At 31.8% G+C, this 20,889-nt stretch overlaps 1 protein-coding gene across 4 annotated transcripts; it reads right to left on the bottom strand.

The window, feature by feature from the left end:
- Positions 1 to 8,464: 8,464 nt before the first annotated feature.
- On the bottom strand, positions 8,465 to 20,796 carry LOC116767408 (sorting nexin-13-like). 4 transcript variants are annotated; one of them, XM_032657711.2, is made up of 24 exons: positions 20,564 to 20,796; positions 20,321 to 20,432; positions 19,946 to 20,160; positions 17,918 to 18,138; positions 17,683 to 17,835; positions 17,250 to 17,422; positions 16,672 to 16,788; positions 16,353 to 16,467; positions 16,056 to 16,184; positions 15,538 to 15,749; positions 15,156 to 15,217; positions 14,949 to 14,992; positions 14,629 to 14,790; positions 14,139 to 14,234; positions 13,841 to 13,954; positions 13,503 to 13,636; positions 12,979 to 13,191; positions 12,711 to 12,807; positions 12,563 to 12,642; positions 11,971 to 12,089; positions 11,678 to 11,746; positions 11,320 to 11,426; positions 10,201 to 10,314; positions 8,465 to 9,820 (listed from the first exon to the last, which is right to left on the bottom strand). In XM_032657711.2, exons 1-24 carry the CDS (start codon positions 20,674 to 20,676, stop codon positions 9,714 to 9,716), a joined length of 3,078 nt encoding a protein of 1,025 aa, XP_032513602.2. In that variant the 5' UTR covers positions 20,677 to 20,796; the 3' UTR covers positions 8,465 to 9,713. The 4 variants fall into 4 exon arrangements, with proteins under 4 accessions (XP_032513602.2, XP_032513603.2, XP_032513604.2 ...); XM_032657712.2 differs by lacking the exon at positions 14,629 to 14,790 and having other exon boundaries at positions 14,139 to 14,249; positions 20,564 to 20,795; XM_032657713.2 differs by lacking the exon at positions 14,629 to 14,790 and having other exon boundaries at positions 20,564 to 20,795.
- Between the last annotated feature and the right edge of the window lie 93 nt (positions 20,797 to 20,889).

Raw genomic sequence — 20,889 nt, 5'->3', positions numbered from 1 at the left:
ATAATAGTTTATTACTAGCTGTTTTTAAAATAGAAAAATTAACTTTTCATTATTAAACACCGATTGTAAAAATAATATTACTGAAAGCAAAACATCAAATAAAATCAGCTTAAACATGTAAACTTTAACGCCCCTATTTACAGAAAAAGTGAAATAGTAGTTGTTGCTAGCTTTAACACTAATTATTAAGTACTCGCCTTAATGAACTCTAATTATGTTCATTAAGTGATATGATGAGGAAGTTAGTGAAGCAAGTTGTATATGAGGACCGGCTAGTTGTAGCAGAAGCTAATAACAGAGCTTCGCAACTTGGCCGCGCAGCCATCACCACTTAGCAAAGAACTCATAACGTTCACTTTACCTGTATTAGTACTTAGTTTTTACAAGCCTGTTAAAACGCAAGGAATTCAGAGCATGAAAATATAATTCCATTGTGCTGTTGCGTTTTGCCTGAAAATTGTAATTTAGCTTCCCTAATCGTAACGTATATAGGATACGTTTTAAATGTTTTATCCTTAATACGTGTGTGAAAATATTTATGTTTCGATAACACCTATAAATTGTATGAGGATGAGTAAAGACCGCCGGTTCGATTCCCAATGCAAAGCGATAAAGCGTTTGAAAGATTCATCATAGCCCCCCAGGGGCCGATTGCTCTTTCAAGTTGCTACCGACCTCCCGCCCTCTTGCCCTCTTATATCATATTTTTCAAAATTTCCCTCAACTTACTTGCGGATTTTACAAAGCTTGGTCGAAGCGCAACTTCTTACGTAGAATTCAATTGTTAAAGAACTAGTTTATTGTCATCTACGCGCAGGAGATGTAGCATTTGGTGTTTGCAGTATAATCTGTAAGTTAACCAGTTTACCGCATCTATAAAATTTAATAATTTACTGGACAACGTATGCTTCAAAAGCATCTTCGGAATTTATATTGGTAACTTTTATGCAGATTTGAACAATAATTAAATAGACAACAACGAATGGTTAGGATTAGAACAAGAATGGTGGACATAGATTAATATTGAAAAAGTTATTTAATAATAAGAAAATAATATTAAACAAAGCTGAAAAGAAACACCTCAACCGCCAACCACTATTTTATACAAACAATTACAAATTAATACTCAAATTGACGGATTTTTTATATATTGTAGATTATTTCTATTATTACCCATCAATATGTCATGGTAATATTGTATTGCTTAATAATTATATTGCATTGCTTTAAAACTTTAACAAAATCATTAAAATTGTTTCACATAACAAACGACTTCGGAAATATTTAATTAGCTATAAAAATACTTTAATTTTTTTTCAAAATATCACTAAAAGAAACTAATTACAGTCTCTACCATATGATAAATATAAATTTAAATTATCTACAAGATAAAATTACCACAAAGGGAATATAATTATTATTTATATATATTATTTAGCTTATAATCTGTGCAATTATACTGACCGTGCACCGAGCATGACGTCTATGACGGGCCCCAACGGAGTTAGCCTCCACTTTGATATTCTGATTGTTATGTATTTTATACACATTGTATTATGTAAGCAATTTAACTGGATTCTACTTATAAATTATCATTTAAAAAATCCCTTAATAAAAGTATGTCCAAATCATATATATATTAATATATCTCACATATCAAAAGACACATGGAAGACCATTTAAAATGTATAAAATGAAATTTACGACCGTGCGACCTAATTCCTTTTTTCACAATCTTTCCTTTGTATTTTACCGGTAATTCAGAAAAACGTTTTCGGAACGCGGCCATAAAACAAACGATCTTTACCGGAGTTATACGAATGACTCGGAACGAAGGTGCGCTACGGAGGTACTTAATAGTGTCACAGTCTTAAATCCTACGAGTGAATGCTTGCTATAAACTCTGAAACTGCCAATACTCTTTTTAATAATATTCTATTATATTTTTTGTAATTACATACTTTTTTCTTATAATAAATTTGAAAGCCATGGAATAAAAATTAATAATAATCTATATAAAGTCAAACTATTAATTCAAGCCGTCATTCCAAATGCGAAATTGCTAGTTTAGCCGATAATTTAAAACGGGTGTCTAGTTTGTATGATTTAAAACTTTCAACAGAAAATACAGGTCGTTTCCGAAAATCTTTACTATCATGCATATATAGATATGTATTTGCCTAAATGAAAACGGAACCAGAGAACAATAGCAGACGACAACGTAACATTACATATCCTGTGAAAGACTATGATCAATAATACAACGATTTCTAGAAACTTCCATTACCAAATCAAGAAACAGTCAATCTATGTATAATATATATACGTAGGTCTACAAAATTAACGCAATATCTCACTTAAACGTTGAACAGTAACATTGTAACAAGACATTTAAACGTCGGGTCAGTCAAATTGCCACTTCTTGATTACAATTAACTGGCAGCTGTAAGTCATGGCCGGCAGCAGAGCAAGGAACATCATATGAATTTAGGGCGAATGCTTCGGTCTGTAATATTCATGATTGCAAAATCTGTGTGATATATTACGTTAATATTGCAATCAGTGAAACAGAACCACTTGAATACCACTGAGAATAAATTTTTTACGTACAATTTTTCAGTGATCAATACATTTCAACCGTAGAGTGTTTTGAGTATCGATTTACGGCACAAAGAATACATACAAACTATTTCAGCTATACAATATAAAATTTCTTCCAAATTGTTATAATTTCAATGGTATTAAAACACACATACTAACTTTTTAATTTGTAATGTGCTTGAATGAAAATTACCATTCAAATGTATTTCCATGATATATGGAAGTGTCAACATGGAGAGCACGAGTATGTAACAATACACGTGATAATGAAAAATGTTGATAATCCCTGAAACAATACAGGAAACCTAACGTAATCCTATCATGGATGCGGATCGCATCCGGCAGTAAATAATCAAATCAGTTTGATTTATTAGCTCAAGCTTGGTATGCTTATTAAACCGTGCATCAGGACATCGATTAATTCTATGCACAAGTAATATCTCCTAATTACACCGACTTCCCTTTACGTATTCGGTTTAGACGTCCGTCCTAGACACTTAAGACTAAAGACGGTTAAATGAATAGATATTTTTGTGAAATCTTGATTCAAAAGATATGAATATAATTTATTTAGTTGATTAGAGATAATTATAAGTATTAAGTAAATTAAAAAGTCAATTAAAGACTCATTGAAGAATTGTGTAACACAATGCAATATAATAAGACAATACGCAATTTCTAAGAATTGGCAGCATACACAACGGAGAATATTATGTACTTTTTTCTTTGTCTACTCCAGTCACAACTTATAATGGCTCCTACCTCAATACACACGTAGAATATATCAAAATTTAAACAGTTGTAGTTGTGTGTGTGTAACAGAATTAGCCATGACGTTTGCGTACAAGGACGAAATGAACTGAAAGTCTGCAAAGGTGACAGGAAGTGTGCAACGGAGCGGCGCGAGCTGACTCAGGATGTGATACCATTGGAACTCGTTAGCTACTCGATTTTTCATATATAGAGATAGTAAATAATTGTAACAATTGATGAGCAAAAGCTTTAATATTTAAACAGCCTTTTAAGTGTTCCTCCCTGGGCCCTCTGAGTCCACTTATTTCAAACAATGTTCATCGGGTTAGAAATCTGTCCGAAATTAAAATGTACTTCTATATCTCTTAAAAAAGTTATGTCGTTAATTTTTGTCAACCAGGCTATAAATGATGTAGCCTGTCCAAAGCCACTTCAGCTACATTAATTCAGGAGTAGGCTATATTTGTTAGTCTAATGATTTCCTCCTTGCGGATTATACTACGTAGAACCAAGTCTATTTCGAATAACTCCACAGCTCGTTAAGGTACTTCAAAGTTATGTAGCAGGATCATGATAGAGAATAACATATGTATTTCACAAATATAATCAACGTCAACCCACGTTGAATACTTTCAACATCGGATACGATTTATCTCCATTGTATTGTATTCACGAATTATCTCCATTTCAAAGTTTACTACTTTTACGACTCATTTGTCCTAGATAAACAATAACGACAAATCCGAGACCAGTACTGAGTACCACCCACAATTTACACAATCGATATGATTTCATCGTTTCAAGGTCCATACAACGTTCGTTTATAAATCTTTTATAATTGTGACACTGGTAGACTATTTGGGGCATACCCCGTTATATTTTTATATTGCGGGACACCATTTCTACCTAACAGCTTTGACAAGTACTTCAAAAAAGCAGCAAAATGTTTTAAAGTCGAATGTCTCCGCCTTAACATGTGGCTCAAACGTCTGTAAACATGTATTCGTACGTAGATAAGGCATTAAAAAGACTTGATCGTAATTCAAGTTTCAATAGAATTAAAGTCTTCCTCAAAGGATTTATACGCAACGAAAAAGCAATTCCACTTTATATACTATCTTTTTTTCACATCTAGCCATAGCAGGAAAATGCATTTTAATAAAAAAGTGCGTTTGTACATAGAAAGATATTTTAAATCATTTTTATAAATACACAGAAATGAAAAAAAAATTAATAGTTAAAAATTGTTTTAACATGCTTATGTAGGTACTACAAAAAGGAAGGAAAGGCTGTAAATAAAATGCAGTTTACCTAAGCGTTCGTGAAATAATTAAGTTACAGTTGCCATGTCACCCTTGGGTGATGTTATTTATATGATAAGACTATGGAAAAATGCTTTTGACGGTCGTGTGTGAGAATTTCCGATTTTGAAAATCAAGACAAAAAGAATAATAATAGTAGAAACATCTATATGACGGTCGTACTATCTTGCGAACCAGCCTATATACTACACTTGGGATCAGTTCATTACAGCTGGGCTTAACCTTTTTTATCTTTTTCTATTTACAATCGCAATTGTTTTACTACGTGACATTTCTTTTACATTTCGGCAGTCCAAGAGTAGAGGTAACTCAGTCGCGAGTAAGCGATTTGGCACATTGCGCTCAGAGCGAGGCGAGCCGCGATATAATTACGTACCTACGAAATGTGAGCTCCCGTTTAAATCTTGCACTGCTTAAATTTTGAAACGAACATCACTGGGCTGCATTAATTTAATTTTCGCTGTTGTTATACATACACCGGTTTTAATTTTGAACGTAGAAATCTAGAATTTTGACAAGTACGTTATGTAAATGTGAAACGATGTTTATTTAATGTTTGATGTTACGATGAACTCATCATCTTTATACAGTTATGTAATTTACTTATAAAATATTTCTGTATTTACACATGATACTAAATATAAAGTCATAATTCGTTCTACATTAGTTACATCTGTACTTCAACCACAAACTATCAACTCATGAATCTTTCCTTTACAACTGATAAAGCACATCATATATCTCCGAAATATCTTTACAAAAGTACGTATGTACATTAAATAGACTGTAACAACAGCCATCAATTCTTATAAGAAAGCCAAATATTTTTATCTACCCTTCCCATTCATTTTCAATATGATCCTAAAACCGTCGGTGAGGTTACGTAGATACAGTAAATCACCTAAAAGTGGTTGGAAGTACTCAGTAAAAAATAGGTTAGAAGTACCCTTTATATTCTTGCATTAGGTGGAGCACTCCATCGCCGACCGCATTAGACTACCAAAGCTGAACAATTTAATGACTATTGACTATTCATACCACATTCAAGTGGTTGACCGCTTTGCTTCACTTGATTTAAAGTCTAATTATAGCGAGATCTCAGCCGTAACAGGAGTCGGTAATAAGAACGAGGCGACGCAGCGGAGAGGGCGGGATGCAAAATGTTGCAATTGCATTCCCTCCATCAGAAAAACAGCTTACACTGGCAAAAATAATTAAGAGCATTAGTCTAGTCGGGATGCGGAGTGTCGCGCAGTAAATAGTCTGCTAAATACCCATCTACATTTATTGGTGCAGGGACTCCGCGAAGGCCAGTGTAACGAAGGAAATAGTTCCGTATTTTAGAACGGTGTATTGCAAATTAAACATTTTATATTTATAAAAAGGACTACATAGCTTTATTCAGTTTGTGTTAAGCCCCTATTTACATAGTTCTATCATTATAACTTATGTAATATTTTAAAATAAAAGTTGTACCTATCTCAGATTAATGTTACTCTATCAACACTAATATTTATTACAATTATTTTGCACCAAAAATAGTAAATATAAGAAAACTTTCACAGGTAAAGAAATTGAAAAATAGTCTTTACGGTGAGAGCTGCATGTAACAATTATTTTACTTCAACACACATACGATAAATTGACTGACTTCGTAGCGACGTACATACCTCCTAAGTCTCTTACGCCTTGTTGACAAGTATATAGTAGTCACAGGTTCCCGGGTGCGATTCTAGTATAGAAAAGTAAAACCCTTCTGACACCAATTCCAAATGCATCATTTGTTCCCTGTCAGCGAGTCACTTGACGACGGTTTTTGTCCCCAAATGGAAAAAAGTAATCCTCCAATTAAATCGAACCACTACCCGTAAAATTGTTTATCGTTTGATAAAAGATTCGTATTCGTTTCCGTTACGTAAGAAACGAGAAAACATTTATCCTTCATCCTTTGAAATACTGATCCTTTCCCGGCACATTATCATATGTAACTTTAACTTCACTCATTAGCCTTTGCTCTTTGCAATTGCATTCACAAGACTCTCTCTGTGGCTTTTTTAAATAGTACAAAAGAAATATACTTCATTTTAAAGAACGTAATACAGGTAGGTACGAGAGCATGTATTTATTGTATTTACATTTACTGAAAGATTAGATCTATGTAAGGTTGAATGGCAAGCTTTCCATATCGCTGGCGAGGTTCAATGAAAATAGAAATATAAAAATTTACTTTAAAACTTGGAAAAACCAACTTCCAACATTGCTGCTTCAAAAATAGAATGTTAATAGTGCTGACCTAATGTTCCGCTTACCTTAAAAAGACCGGTTGATTCTACATCCGATGTATAAAACGATTTGTCGTTTGATGCGGTCTTTTTTTATTTAGTCGGCGATTTATCAAGTCGTGAGAAACGTGTGTCAAGTTATCCGGACTGAGTTACACGACAATAGCTGTGGGATCCAGGGGAAAGATCTGCCACCGCGTCAGCAAACCCGTTCAATTTCTGGAAATTATCCAATTAAGGAGTTCGGATTTGATTCCTCACTTTAGATGTTAATAAATGCATGTTCACTTTGTAATTATAGAACTTAATATTTAGTTATTTTGCTATGTATTATTGTTTATTATTTTAAATGCGTTATTGGAAAATTTGGTAGGTAGTTGAAATATAAAGTGGGGTAAAAAGGTTAAGGTAGGTGTTATTACACGTTTAAAAGCAATTTTAGGCCCACTTATCTGAATACAATAAATAGAAAGATGAAACTTATAGCAATTTCATGAAATGTGCTACTGTTGTTTTTTATTAAGGGAATCCTAATTTATTGACTGAATATACATTTAAATCAAATAAATCCCTATTGAGACATCAAAAAAACAAACTTCTTTTAATAAACACAATTTATATATCTCAAAGGAAGTGTTTCGTTTTCTAGTATTGTAAGACTTGAAACCTGATACACCTGACATATCTGTCTAATGCGACAACATTAGCGCGAGTACATCATAAAGACGTAGATCTCTGGCGACCGCCCAACCCTTGAAGCCGCGCGACACAAAGTGATCGCGCGTTTACCGCCTTCATTTGGCAATCTTTCGCTGCATAATGCGACTTCAATCCAAGTTACTGTTCAGCTCTTTACATTACTTAACATCGGGATTTATGTATCAGAAAATAGCCTTCACATCTTTGACAGGATCACTCTTACAGTTGAGAGTGGTGCATGAGTTTGATATGGGTATTTTGTTTGGCGTATATCAAAAGTAAATCATTTTCTATATTTAGTTTATATTCAACAGTATTTATATTTCAATTGTCGGAAACGTTTGTCTTCAGCACTACCAAAATTCATAACGAAAGCCCTAACCATAATCTGACAATATTTTTATTGAAATGATAGAGTTATTGTTCCAATCTATAAGAGGTTTAGTTAAAAATTTCTAAAACCTAACTTAAATCATATGAAAGTTTCAATAGTGTAGGGAAATTATACACACAATACATTCAACTGTATATTTTTTTCAATTTACTTAAAGCAAGAAGCTCTAATAAATAAAATCATTCATATTATGAGCGGATGATAAAGGTAAGAACAATTTATTTAAATCAAACTAAATTTATAACAAACTATAATAGAATGAGTCTCTATAGCTTCAGCGTAGTGAAAAGAATTCTTGACATTGGTATTGCCAGTTTAGATACAGATAAAATATACCAAAAAAAAAGGTAGCCAATAAAAAGATTTTCCATTTTCCTAGTCGTAATATGAGAAAAGGGAGAAATAAAAAAACATTTAACATACATTGCATTTATTGCCAAATAAATAAGTAACTCTAGTAACAATAAGTAATTGTCAATCTCATTTGGAATGTCAAATCAACTATAAATATTCAAAAGTCAAATTAACCAGAAACAACAAGAACAAGTAACAGACTACCCACATTTTGTTATTATAATTTAAAAAATAATAATTAAATTATAATAATTTATTTAATACTATTTAATGATCATATTTAATCTAATTGACTTTGAATATTTCACACTGTCAAAGACCAATAATAGATTTGCAAAACAAAAATCAGTATACATTATAATGAAAATGTTATATACTAAATAATATTATTGTTTTTGAATATGGAATGAGAATAATGACATATTAACTCTCGTCTAAATATAAATAACTTACTCTATATACTGTATACATAAATGGCAGATGGACATTTTGACACACTAGAATACATATAAATCTAATTTTAGATAATTTTTGAATGTACAGATATTTAAAAAATTTGTTTCCGTCTTAATAATTGTTTCGAATAGTTTAACATTTTCAACTTCACCAAAAACGGAGGATTAATTCAGAAAAAATTCGATAAATATCAAAAATAACTTTGTGAAATGTGTAAAATATATACTTTAAAGTATTAAGGTACAAAATATCACAATGGAGACTAAAGATTGGAACTAGCCAAAGAACATTCTAACAAGCCAAAATGTGCTTTATTACAAATACGAATAATATCAAAATGGCATCAAAGATTTTTTTTATTTCACATACAAACATTATCTACAGGCACGATGTTCAGTATTCTATGCAGAATATAGCTTTGTATAACAGTTTGTTATAAATTTACATCTGTATGAGATATTTTGGTACAAAAAAAGTTAGCGATTTAATACTTTTACTTCGATTCAGTATTCTGGAGTAAGAATCATGAATGTTTCTGTTCAGTATCTGCTCAGTAACTTTTCTAGATTGAAGACAAACTAGTTTCCGCTTCATTGTGTGTATCTGACTAAATACTATGTAATACATACACCAAAAAAGGTGACATTAATAATTTTCTTAGTCGGGCCCCCTAGTTTAAAGGATATTTTGGTAGGGGCACTCGTACTTTAAAAGATATCTTGGTAGCGGGAATCATGCTTTAAAAGATATCTTGGTAGTACGACCTCCACTCAAAAATTATTTTGAAAAAGGGACCAACAGTTAAAAGATTCCTTGGTAGGGGGAGTGGTACTCTAAAGAATTTCGTGTAAGTTATACATTAACTGATTTCTTGGTAGACGGAACTCGAGGAGAGTTTGAGTACAGCGTCTTGAACATATCCCGGATGTTGTTGTCCGGAAACAGGTTTGTCAGTGTTACTGTAACAATATTTGAACACCACATTAATTTTCGACATGGCAGAATATGCTATGTACATCTTTGCACGGATGAAAGCCAAATTTAAAATAGCCACCCATAATATTGTACTGAGAACTTAATAAATTTCAAAAAGTTTGCTAATACAATAAAATTCTATATACTTACACATAATTAACAATTACATAGACTTTGATGTTTTATAGCTCACTTAGATACCTTTGTACAGAATTGTCAATTCTAAAATGTCTATCTAATACGAATCTATTTCGGCTAAACTTAATTTTTAAGGAGTATATAAAATGTAACAAAATTGATAATGACACTGAAAAAAATATTATAAATGAGCAATAATTGTGATTATCATCTGTCATCGTCCCACCTTCAAGTAGAACGAACAAGAGTCGTTTGTTGATCTCTTGAGTCTGAAACAGATCGAACACTGTGAGGAGTCCTCTCCTGGCAGCGTCCGTACCAACTATGTGACGGAGATCATCTGAAAATACATACGATTTATTATATAATATATAATACTATCTGATTATTCTTGATTTCCGAATCTTAAAAACTTCAATAGGTTCATCCATAAAGAAAATTGTTTGATTAAATTCTAATACTAGATTTACACTCGCGTACCAGTCGCGAGACGAGGCACGAGCCGAACCACAAGGTGAGAGTGTAAATGGTCGCGTCGCGTCTCGTCTCGCGTCCGGAGGTGCAGCTGTGATACAAGACGAAGTACAAGACGAGGTACGAGGCGTGAGTGTAAATGTAGTATAAGGCTTTTGAAATTACAATATATATTTTCTCGTCACCCTCATGTTAACAATTTTAATATTAAATGACAGTTATTTCTATTCGCTATGAACTTAACCCGAAATTGATCTCAAACATGAGTCACACATCATTATGCGTTTGCATCGATAAATTAAAATTTTCAGCTATAAAAAATAAGAAATTACAAACCAAAAAAATTAGCAAACAGACAATAAAACATTTATTCTGCAAAAAAAAAAAGTTACCTGCCTTTTAAAAGAACATTATTCCTAAAATCATTCAGTATTTTTTTTTAATATTTGAAATATCGTCCAGAAGTGGACGCTTCAAACGTTATAATAATTCACAATATATCTGATACTGAATGCAATATTATAAAAACACACAAATTCAGCTCGCGACCGCACAATAGCGGGCCCGCATCGCATTGATAACACCAGAACATTTGGACATCGGCCAAATTAAGAATCGCGTAACTCACAGCCTGCATTAAACCTCGGAATTGTATTAAATTTTAATAATATCATGATTTTTATAAACAAAAATTTTATTTATTTTATACGGTCAGATACAACAGATACGGAATGAGAATCATAGAAGAAATATGTATCTTTGGATAAAAACATTAGTAAGTCACTGTTTAATCTGAATTACATTAATCACATTACTGAATGTACACAGTAATAAAAATATTTCGTTTGAATAGAATAAATGATATATATACCTGAAGCAGCTGATAGTAAGGCAACTTTAGCAGCTACCCTCGTCCTTGCCTTTGTGGCCTGATCCCTGGAGACGGCGCTCGGATTGTTCCTACTCGTAAGCCACTGTCTGAAATAACAACATCCTGTACGTTGTTACAGAAAAATGAACCGCTGTCTACGTAATACGTATATATTATTTTTTGCTCATATTTTGGACCAACGATTTTTACTACGAAAAGTTTTGAACTTCAATCGTAACTTATTTTTAAGACAAAAGTAGTAAAAGCAATTATATTACAAATATCGTCTAGCGTCAAGTGGAATATAAGAGAAGGTTTGATAATAATGTGACTAATATGAAATTATCAAAATACCCACTTAAAAGTTTTCAAATATTGAACCACGTTCCGAGGTGACGTTAAAGATGAGACGAACTCTATAACTTTTCTGAAATACATATTAAGATTATTCTATGGAGAATCCGCTTATTGTTGTTGTCTTTTATTTTTGGTTATCAAAATCAGATTTTTTTTAATACGATTTAAACATAGAAAACACAAAAAAAATTATTTAACTACGTCATAAGACAACATATAGTTATTTAGTGCCTACTAAACTAAAGCAACAAAATTCTATGTGAAAACTTATTATCATAATATTTATCATAATACTTGTTAACTCTATCAGCGATCATCGTCCGTAGCGGAGCCAGCAATCTTCTTCTCAGCCACAAACCCCTGATGCCGAGAACCTCCTCTAACAGCCTCAATGGTACACTCTCGTCGTTATCCTGAACAATATATGAACAGAAAATTACAAGTATTAAAAAAAAATCATAGGACCTAATTTAGCTTGTAATTCGTACGCAGCAGAAGTGGGAGCGATATGTGTAACAGCTAAATCTCTCTACAACCTACAAAAAGACTTGGGCCTGTCTAGAACTTACACCAATTTAATCTTAGAATGTACTTCGAAGGAAGCCTAATAGGTTCTTTTCAAATTTGGTTAGCTAGAGAGAGGAGTTTGGACGGTGGAGGTGAGCGTTTAACGCGCGTTAGATAGGGGCTCGTTAAACCTACACCTGGGTCGCAAGTGCCAGACAATGTTAAAGGCAATCCCTGAATCCATGGAATGCTGAGAGATTTCATCTCAACTATACATATGAAATGAATTGTTGTAAAAGCCAAGTAAAAGAACTAAGCCTTCAGCATATTGACGACTTTTTTTATGTACCTACATCTAATTTATAAGAAACCTTCTTACGTCCTGAACGTCCGATGAATTCCAAGTTTTGAAATTCTTTAGATTTTCACCACTTTTACCTTGGAATACTTTTGATATACCTAGAAAATTATAAATAATAATGTAATAACTTTATTCAAATAATTATATTTAAGTGAAAATGTCATACCGTCCATGACTCCGTCGACTGTATTTGCAAACTGATCGGGCATACTTTTTAAAGTCCTCATACCAGCTTTCAATGAATTGACTAGAAGTGCGTCAATCTGTGATTAAAAAAATATATTTATATTAATTTTTAAAGAACATTTACAATTTCCACACAATTTAATACGCTGTTTTCACTCAAAGTTTATATAGGGAAAAGCCCAGAGGACGAAGGGCGAAGGGAAAAAACGGACGACGGAGGACAAGGGACAAGGGCAGAGGAATCTCACCGTATTCCCATGCCTTTCGGTTTGATTTTCCGGACTGAGAAATCCTCCAAGATAGTCAGGCGACAGTAGCGCCATGTACCTGGAATCCCTCGAAATACTCGTTAAACTTTGTAAGTAACTGTTGAGCATCCGTTTACGACTCTCCAGAACTGATCTAGATGTATTCTGAAATGTCTTCTTAGCCGGAAACGGAAGGTGACCTAGCTCTGGCCACTGTGAAAACAATTACATCAATAGCATCAATTTATTTGAACACAATTTATGACATATTCAATAAAAAAAAAATCATTTAATCAATTTGAAATGTCAATTTTTTATGGCCTATTTTTATGTTAGGAATTTATCTTATTAACCATTTTTTTCATAGACTTGAATAAACTAAAGCTTGTCACAGTGATTAAATGATTAAAACTGTAAATTTTTAATTACATAATAAAGCAAAACTACAGTTAATTTTATTTGATACACGATAATACGCAGAGAAACAAATATATGTTTGAATTTATATAGAAACAATAGCAAACCTTCTCTTTGATTGATGCGTGTAGATCATAGAAATCACTATATCGTCTATATATGTGCCAGACCTCGTTATCAGATTCTCTCGTCACAGCTATAGCGTATATACCGAAAGTTTTACCCTTGTCTTGTACCAATGCTAGAAAAATATGACATCGTTTACTTCGAAAGGACATTATAATAGACATTTGGAGATCAGATATATTGAGAGGGAATTTGGTGAAATGCATTAAGTAAATCCACAAAAACAAATTACTTGACTAGACTTTTTTTCTTATGTAACACTTAACTCATGATTTTTTATACTTTAGTTCGATCATACCTAATTTAAAATAGTTCTTACCTGTTTCTATAATATACGCAGTTAACGGCGACATCATATTTTTAGCGCTTTGACTTATAGATGAATGTGACAACGACAAGGTGCTTGTGGTCGCAGATTTTAAATTAGATGGACCTTAAACAGGCACACAATTAATTTATTTAAACAAAAGCAAATAAAATCAAATACAATAAAATTTTAGTGTCAGCAGAGTCCTAATTCGTACATTTTTGTGTAGGTTTGTTTAATACGTACACATGTTATAATCTACCTCAACATATTTTAGTGCATCGTTATTACATTAATTATACTTCCTTACCTGCATTCTCATTCATCATTTTCTGAGCGAAACTGCCAACGATATCTGAACGACTTCTGTTATGCCTCGCGCCAGGAACGGGTAGCACAACGTCGCCTATAATATCGCGAGCTTTGGCAGTTAGGACATAAAGCGACATCACGTTAGGTAACAGTTCATGCGCGATTACAAAACTAGCGATATATGTATATATTAAAAACAGTTAGTAGGCAAAGACGAATTCTATATGTTCCTTTTATTTATATAATGAAATAACACCAAAATCTTAGGATTTCAATAACAACGATTATATTTTATGAGGAAGTTACACTAAATCTTGCAAGAGATAGTATTATCTACTTTATTGTGACAAAAGAATCAAACGACTTTACGAGTAAAAGGGTTCTAAAAATCAGGATTACAGTAGCTAATTAATTTACTGAATTTTGACTAATCTTTTAACTATATACTTCTAAAGCTACTGGTGTGTTCAGCAGTATATTGTACCCACAAGCACATTTAGGTATAGTATGGTTCTTGTTACACGGGACTCTCCTTGCAAACGACCGAGGGAATGTTGATGATTTGTTAGGAAAACTGTTTCTATATTTATTTTTATAAAATATTTTCGGCAACTGGTTTAAACAGCTCCTTACAATCTTCTTACATTTTTCTGTCAATTTCATTATTGTGAACTTTAATATACTTGATATTTTATAGAGAACTAAATATTTGATCACCCATGATAAATACAGAACATAAGATCACGATATTTTATTCAAGCAATAGCAATAATAAGAAGTTAGTGAGCGAGTAACTACAATAACTCACCAGTATATTTATGGGACTCCGATTTCAAATCTTTTTTGTTTTCACTGAAACAATAATATCATGTAAGCGCAAAATATATATCGAGCTAATATATTTAACTTATAATTTTTGAGAACAGGCCACCAATAAAAGAAGACGTATAAATAAATAAATAAATAAATAAAAACTAAAAACAAAAAGAAGCAACGCTTAAGTACGAATTTTTACCTATTATCCATACCATCCTGGTCGCCATCGAACATAAAATCAGCTTGCCACGAGGGATCCTCCTACAACAGACGACAAATGTCAATTGCTTAAATAACTTTTACTTTTTCAGTTAAAGTGTTTTTTTTTGTTTCTTAATCCAACCTTTCTATAAAAATTAGAATAATAATAAAAAATTGTGACATGCCTAGAAGACAACTACATAAATGGTAACATATGAATAATATATACATTTTTGTTTATATACATATACATCCCTACTTCTAGTAGTTTTTTTATTTAAGAAACATTATTACCTAAAGTTTTACATATATACAGAAGATAACACAACATTAGCACATGCTAGTATATAAACAGATGCTATCACAATGTATGGACATACCTCAAGCGCGTCACAAACACATTTCTGTACATCATCAAAGCACTGTATGGGATTGCTGGTGAACTCCCCGCCGTCGGTGGTGATCCTCCTGACTAGGTCAGCGTGGGCGTTGTCGGGCACCCCCAGCACCCCCACACCCCTCAGGTACAAGTCACACACCTCCAGAGCTGATGAACGCAGATTGTCCATCACAGCTTTAGTTGTGTGTGAATCTATTAGAAATTATCATTTATCTATATTGTATAATAATAACACTAAAACAGCAATCCCTATTTGGGAATTATATTAAGGAATTATATATATTATTCTGTTTGTCTTATGAAATGTAAAAAACCACTGCTTAGGTTGTGTCAAATATATAATAATAAAAAAAACATCTCTCCTCACGTACTTTGCAATTAAAAAAATATGGTAAATCTGCCAATAACATATAATTGAAAATTTATTTTTATGGCTTTTTATTTAGTGCAAAATAAATTAATTTTACAAGGAAAGCTTCAATCAAATATAAATGATACCTGCTTCATTTAATTCAATTTCTAATAGATATTGTGCGTTAGATTTCCAAGCGGCCACCGCTCTAAGAAACTTTAAAGTTTTCATCACTTCTTCCGATTCTCTCTCCGTATTATCTGTTGTGGATAAACCTACAATTGCAATTATGTTTAGTTTTTGACAAACAAGAAAGTCAAAGAAACGTCAAAAGATGGCGCTGTCCACAAATTTAACGAAACTGACAACCTTTGACAAAATAAGTTCCATGGCATAAATAAAGATACATAGCATTATTTTATTTACTTTTTAATTATAATTACCTTCTTGTGGTCCCAGCGTCGCTCGACTGGCCAGTATGATCCTTGATAAATATTGCAAAGAAGACAGTTTTTGTCGATCTTGTAGTTCCCATTCACCAGCACTGTCTTTTGAATGCTGTCATGTTAAAATATTTCTATATGATTATTAATTCTTTATTTGCTTTGGTGGCAAAGAAATAAATATTTTCTATTGCATAAAATAAAGCAGTTATCATTGAAATTTTTGGAAACGTTGCTCTTTATAGAATATTAAAAAGATTTTTCTTCACGTTTTAGAAAATGCGAATAAAATTATATATAAAAAGTATATATTCCTTACTAATTTCTGTATATCCTTCTGCACGAGCTCCAGCGTCGCGTCTAATTCCTCGGCATCGCCACAGGTTCTTATGACCATTAGGAACAAATCAGATGATAGACACGAGTCACGACAACACTGAAGTTAAAGTTATTAATATCTTATATAATATTATTATGCATATTATTTTCTAGTGATAATAAATATACCTCAAAATTTTGGCTAAATACACAAATAATATGTTCGCTACTATAGAAAAGATATCAATGGTTTTAAAGATAAACAGTTGTAGATTGGACGATCAAACATTGTTGATTAATTTTCGTTTCATATTTCTACCGCTCTTCACCGATTTGGACTTAACCGCTGCCTTATTGTCAGTTTAAAAAAATTCTATAACAAAGACCACATACAAAATAGATTTTCTGATAGTGTACGGTAGCCAAACAAATTTCTGTTTAAAAATTACTGACATTCATGAATTTTCAAATCCGACACAAATGTTTTCAAGAGCAAAAAAGGTAAATCTTCCATATATTAAAAATGATAAGCTTATTTTATTTATACTGTAGTTACATTAAGCAAATATAAAAACTCACCGATCTTATTATAGCTCTATTTATATTGTCAGGGTCGCTCAACATTTTTATCAATGGCCTGAGAACTATCGACGACAGCAGATCGATAAGTATTAACTTCATTGCATGACAGTTCCACGCTTCTTCTGGTACAAACAGATATAGCAGAGCTTCCGACACCTCGGACAGGAGGGCTGCAAACAGAATTATATCAAACTTTGGCTACTTCATATGACAATTGTATCTGATGTTATCTGTGGCTTTATTTTTTTAAGCCTTTATTTCATAAACCATTTTTTTTTTCAACTACAATAGGTGATTAAACTTTTTGGATGCTTAAAAACATGTAATGTTTTATAGTATATTAAATATCTGTTAGTATTTCAAAATACTTTCCGCTTGGAATTTTAGTAAGTGTTAATGTTTTGCGGAATCTCGAATAATTGCTACCAACCGGCTTCCTTCTCTGGATCAGTGCAAAATATATCCCTACATAACTCTTTATTCTCTATTGAACACTCCAAATCAAAGAACAGGTCCTTTATATTGTTACTGCTTATATTTTCTGAACTGCTGTAAAACTTTGATTTACCAAAAGATTGGGAATCTGAAATGAATAAAAAAAAATATTTATTACAATTATATTAAATTAAATTGATGAGAATAAATTATTAATTATATCAAATAACCTGGAGGCCAAAGTAAATCGGTTTCGCTCTTATTTCTCCTATGAGTCCGTTTTTCCTCTGGCCTCTTAGGAACTGGCTTTGAATTGCCATTCATTTCTTTGGCACTCAGCAACTGCATCCGTTTTAACCTTACCCTAGACTGTTTAAATAACTTTAAGTGCAACGTTAATTCTTCCGGGAACCTAGTTGCTAACAGATGTATCCAGTCTACAGTTTTTACCCTAGAATAGAAACGAAATGTTTGGTTATATGTATACCTACAGGGATACAGCAATACAAACAGTGGACGAAACAGTGAGAGATATTGTGGAGAAACGAATTGTTTATTGTAAAACCGTATTAAACAAATTAAAATAGAGGGAATGTGTTGAATCGTTTTGAAAAATAAACTTAGAAAACATGGGCTTAAATATGTACTGAGATCTAAGACTTTCGAGAGTTTTATTCATTTAAATGAAACTAATATTATTCGGATATACGAGATGAGAGAGGCGAGACATCTCGTCTGCCCGTGATCACGGTTGCTGAAAAGTGATGGAAACGTCGGGAGTATGTAGTTTTTTACAAAAATAAAGCACCCGCAGTATATCCGAATTATATTAGTTTCATTTAAATTAAATATGTACTTTACCCTTATGATCGTAAAGATAAAGCATTCACAAATGTAAAGAAATCAAAATTGCGTTTGTTACCAGGTCGAATAACCTTCTTCATAAAGAACATGTTACAGACAGCCGTGCGTAAAGAAAGTAAATGGAAAAATAAATATGTCTTTAACTGATCTTGACGGTTACCATTACATTTTAATCAATTTACTAAAAAAATATCATAAATTATATCCTATTTGTTATTCCGATATCTGATCTATATCATTTTCACGATTCATTAAAAGTAGTCTTGCGGTAGTTTCTGAGCAAAACAGTAACAAACATACAAACACACAAAAATGTATGTTTATAATTTATTATAATAAGATTATCAGAGTACACTACAATGGTATTTTATATATAATTGCGTAAATGACCTGTAATGCTAAATCTTTTTTTTAATTTAACTTAGATAAAATAAAATTAAAAAAATAATACATAAAACATACGTGTTAAGCTGTATTTATCAGACGACGGCAACAGAGAATTTATATAGACTTGGAAAACATTAAAATGTTTATGTCACTGTTACTTATACAAAATCTCAAATAAAAATATAACAATAATGCCAAGGAAATTTAGTTTAGGCATAAATCATTTTATTTTATATATGTACTTAAAGCCTATGTCCAAGCAACAACAGCTGGGGATAATGATGAAGTAAATTCTTTTAGCTTCCAAGAAATTTCTGGCTGGCTATAGTTGACAACCACAAAAGTAATTTTGTAAACTAACTCAGAAACATCATTCCAGCATCATTTTCATAAAAAAATGGTCAGCCAATTTTTATTTTGTTTTGTTGCAAAAAGTTATTAAAATAATCAATATGAGTAGTTTGTTTATAAACACATACATATCATTGTGTCATTCACATCACATATTTTTCTTCTAATACAAGCAAAATAAAATATATACATTTGTCATATTCAGTTAAATAAATATATTATAAATTACACAGCCTTTATATAATAAGGGCCACCAGAAAATACTATATCGGCACTCCGTAGCGGACAGAAGGCAAAATGTAATTTCTACCACCACCTAGGTTCCAAAATTTAACACCTTAAATAGTTTAGTCTATAGGCCATCTGTTTTCCCGGTATTCCATTATCCAATCACCATATTATATAAGTAACTCAATTAAAGTCCAAATAATTAACAATATCACTTTAATATGTATAGAAATCTTGAGTTTACTTAGAAGTAATAAAAAGAAAAAGGTACCTTTGTTTTCCTTCATAAAACCAAAAGGCCAGAAATACTTTTCTAACAATTATAATAGTGTCAGAAACAATAATAAATGCTAATGATTTAATGAAACATTGTCTGAATACTTAAGTATTATATATTTAGAATATTATTATCTATATCTTTAGCTTACCTGTTTGATACATTTGCGCCTGCTGCAACAACTAATTTCTTTATCGCATATGTAGTAAGCTCTTGATCATCAGTTATAAGTTCGTACCAAGTTGTGACATAGTCATTGATAATTATTGAAACAATTTCATTCAGGAATGAATCCACTGTCTCACTACCAGTTATTCTACTGTCAAATTTAGGCAGTGATTTTTTAGATTTAAATAATTCTAAAATCTAAAAATATGTATGTATGAGTCAGATTAGACATAATTTATTAAAAACTGTGAATAACCAGTAACAAAGTATTTAATTTTATAAATTGAAGTAATTTAAACCTGGAGGTGTGGAGACATCCAGTACTTTAATAGAAGAAAAATGTTTTTCAACTACTTACTTTAGCTGATTGAACAGAGAAATTTGATTGTTGCAGGGGATCATCCAAATAATCAATATCTAATGGGAATATTTTCTTGCTATCGTAGTTCAAATATAAGATAGTCAAGACCCTGAATTAAATAAATAAAAATATGTTATATTTCTCATTACTTTGACCGTTACTTTATATTTTAAAGTGGTAAAACGAAATGATCGTATAAAATATATAGGATAAAAACCAAAATCATTTTTAATAACTTACCCCACTATAAAAGAAACAAAAAATGTTAATAAAGTTAGATAAAATCTGAAACCGAATAAGGCTATAGTTATGACAGAGATTAAGCCAAACCATCCTGACGCACGGACAAACATTGTGTATCGTTTTAATTATTGATCACTGCAATTTGTACAAATAAATTAAAAGAAAACTACAAGATCAAAACAAAACAGTAAACGACACGACAAAAATAACTCAAGATATGACTTCTGTCATATTGGCAATGGCAAATGACTTATGCCTAGAAAGGAGCCAGTGGCAACTGGCTTGCCAGTTAAAAAACTCTCTATTTATTTATTTTGAAATAT

Source organism: Danaus plexippus, assembly GCF_018135715.1.
Source record: "Danaus plexippus chromosome 9 unlocalized genomic scaffold, MEX_DaPlex mxdp_26, whole genome shotgun sequence".
In the NCBI taxonomy this organism is placed as follows: Eukaryota; Metazoa; Arthropoda; class Insecta; order Lepidoptera; family Nymphalidae; genus Danaus; species Danaus plexippus.
The sequence above is the reverse complement of the archived record's forward strand: the minus strand, read 5'-3'. Positions and strand labels throughout refer to the sequence as shown.

What these genes read in the sequence shown, in the direction of transcription:
- LOC116767408 (XM_032657711.2), bottom strand. Translation starts at nt 20,676, where the DNA reads ATGTTTGTCCGTGCGTCAGGATGGTTTGGCTTAATCTCTGTCATAACT. An exon ending in GGCGCAAATGTATCAAACAG is followed by an intron (nt 18,139 to 19,945) that starts GTAAGCTAAAGA and finishes TTTCTATTCTAG; the next exon opens with GGTAAAAACTGTAGACTGGA. An exon ending in CGATTTACTTTGGCCTCCAG is followed by an intron (nt 17,836 to 17,917) that starts GTTATTTGATAT and finishes TATTCATTTCAG; the next exon opens with ATTCCCAATCTTTTGGTAAA.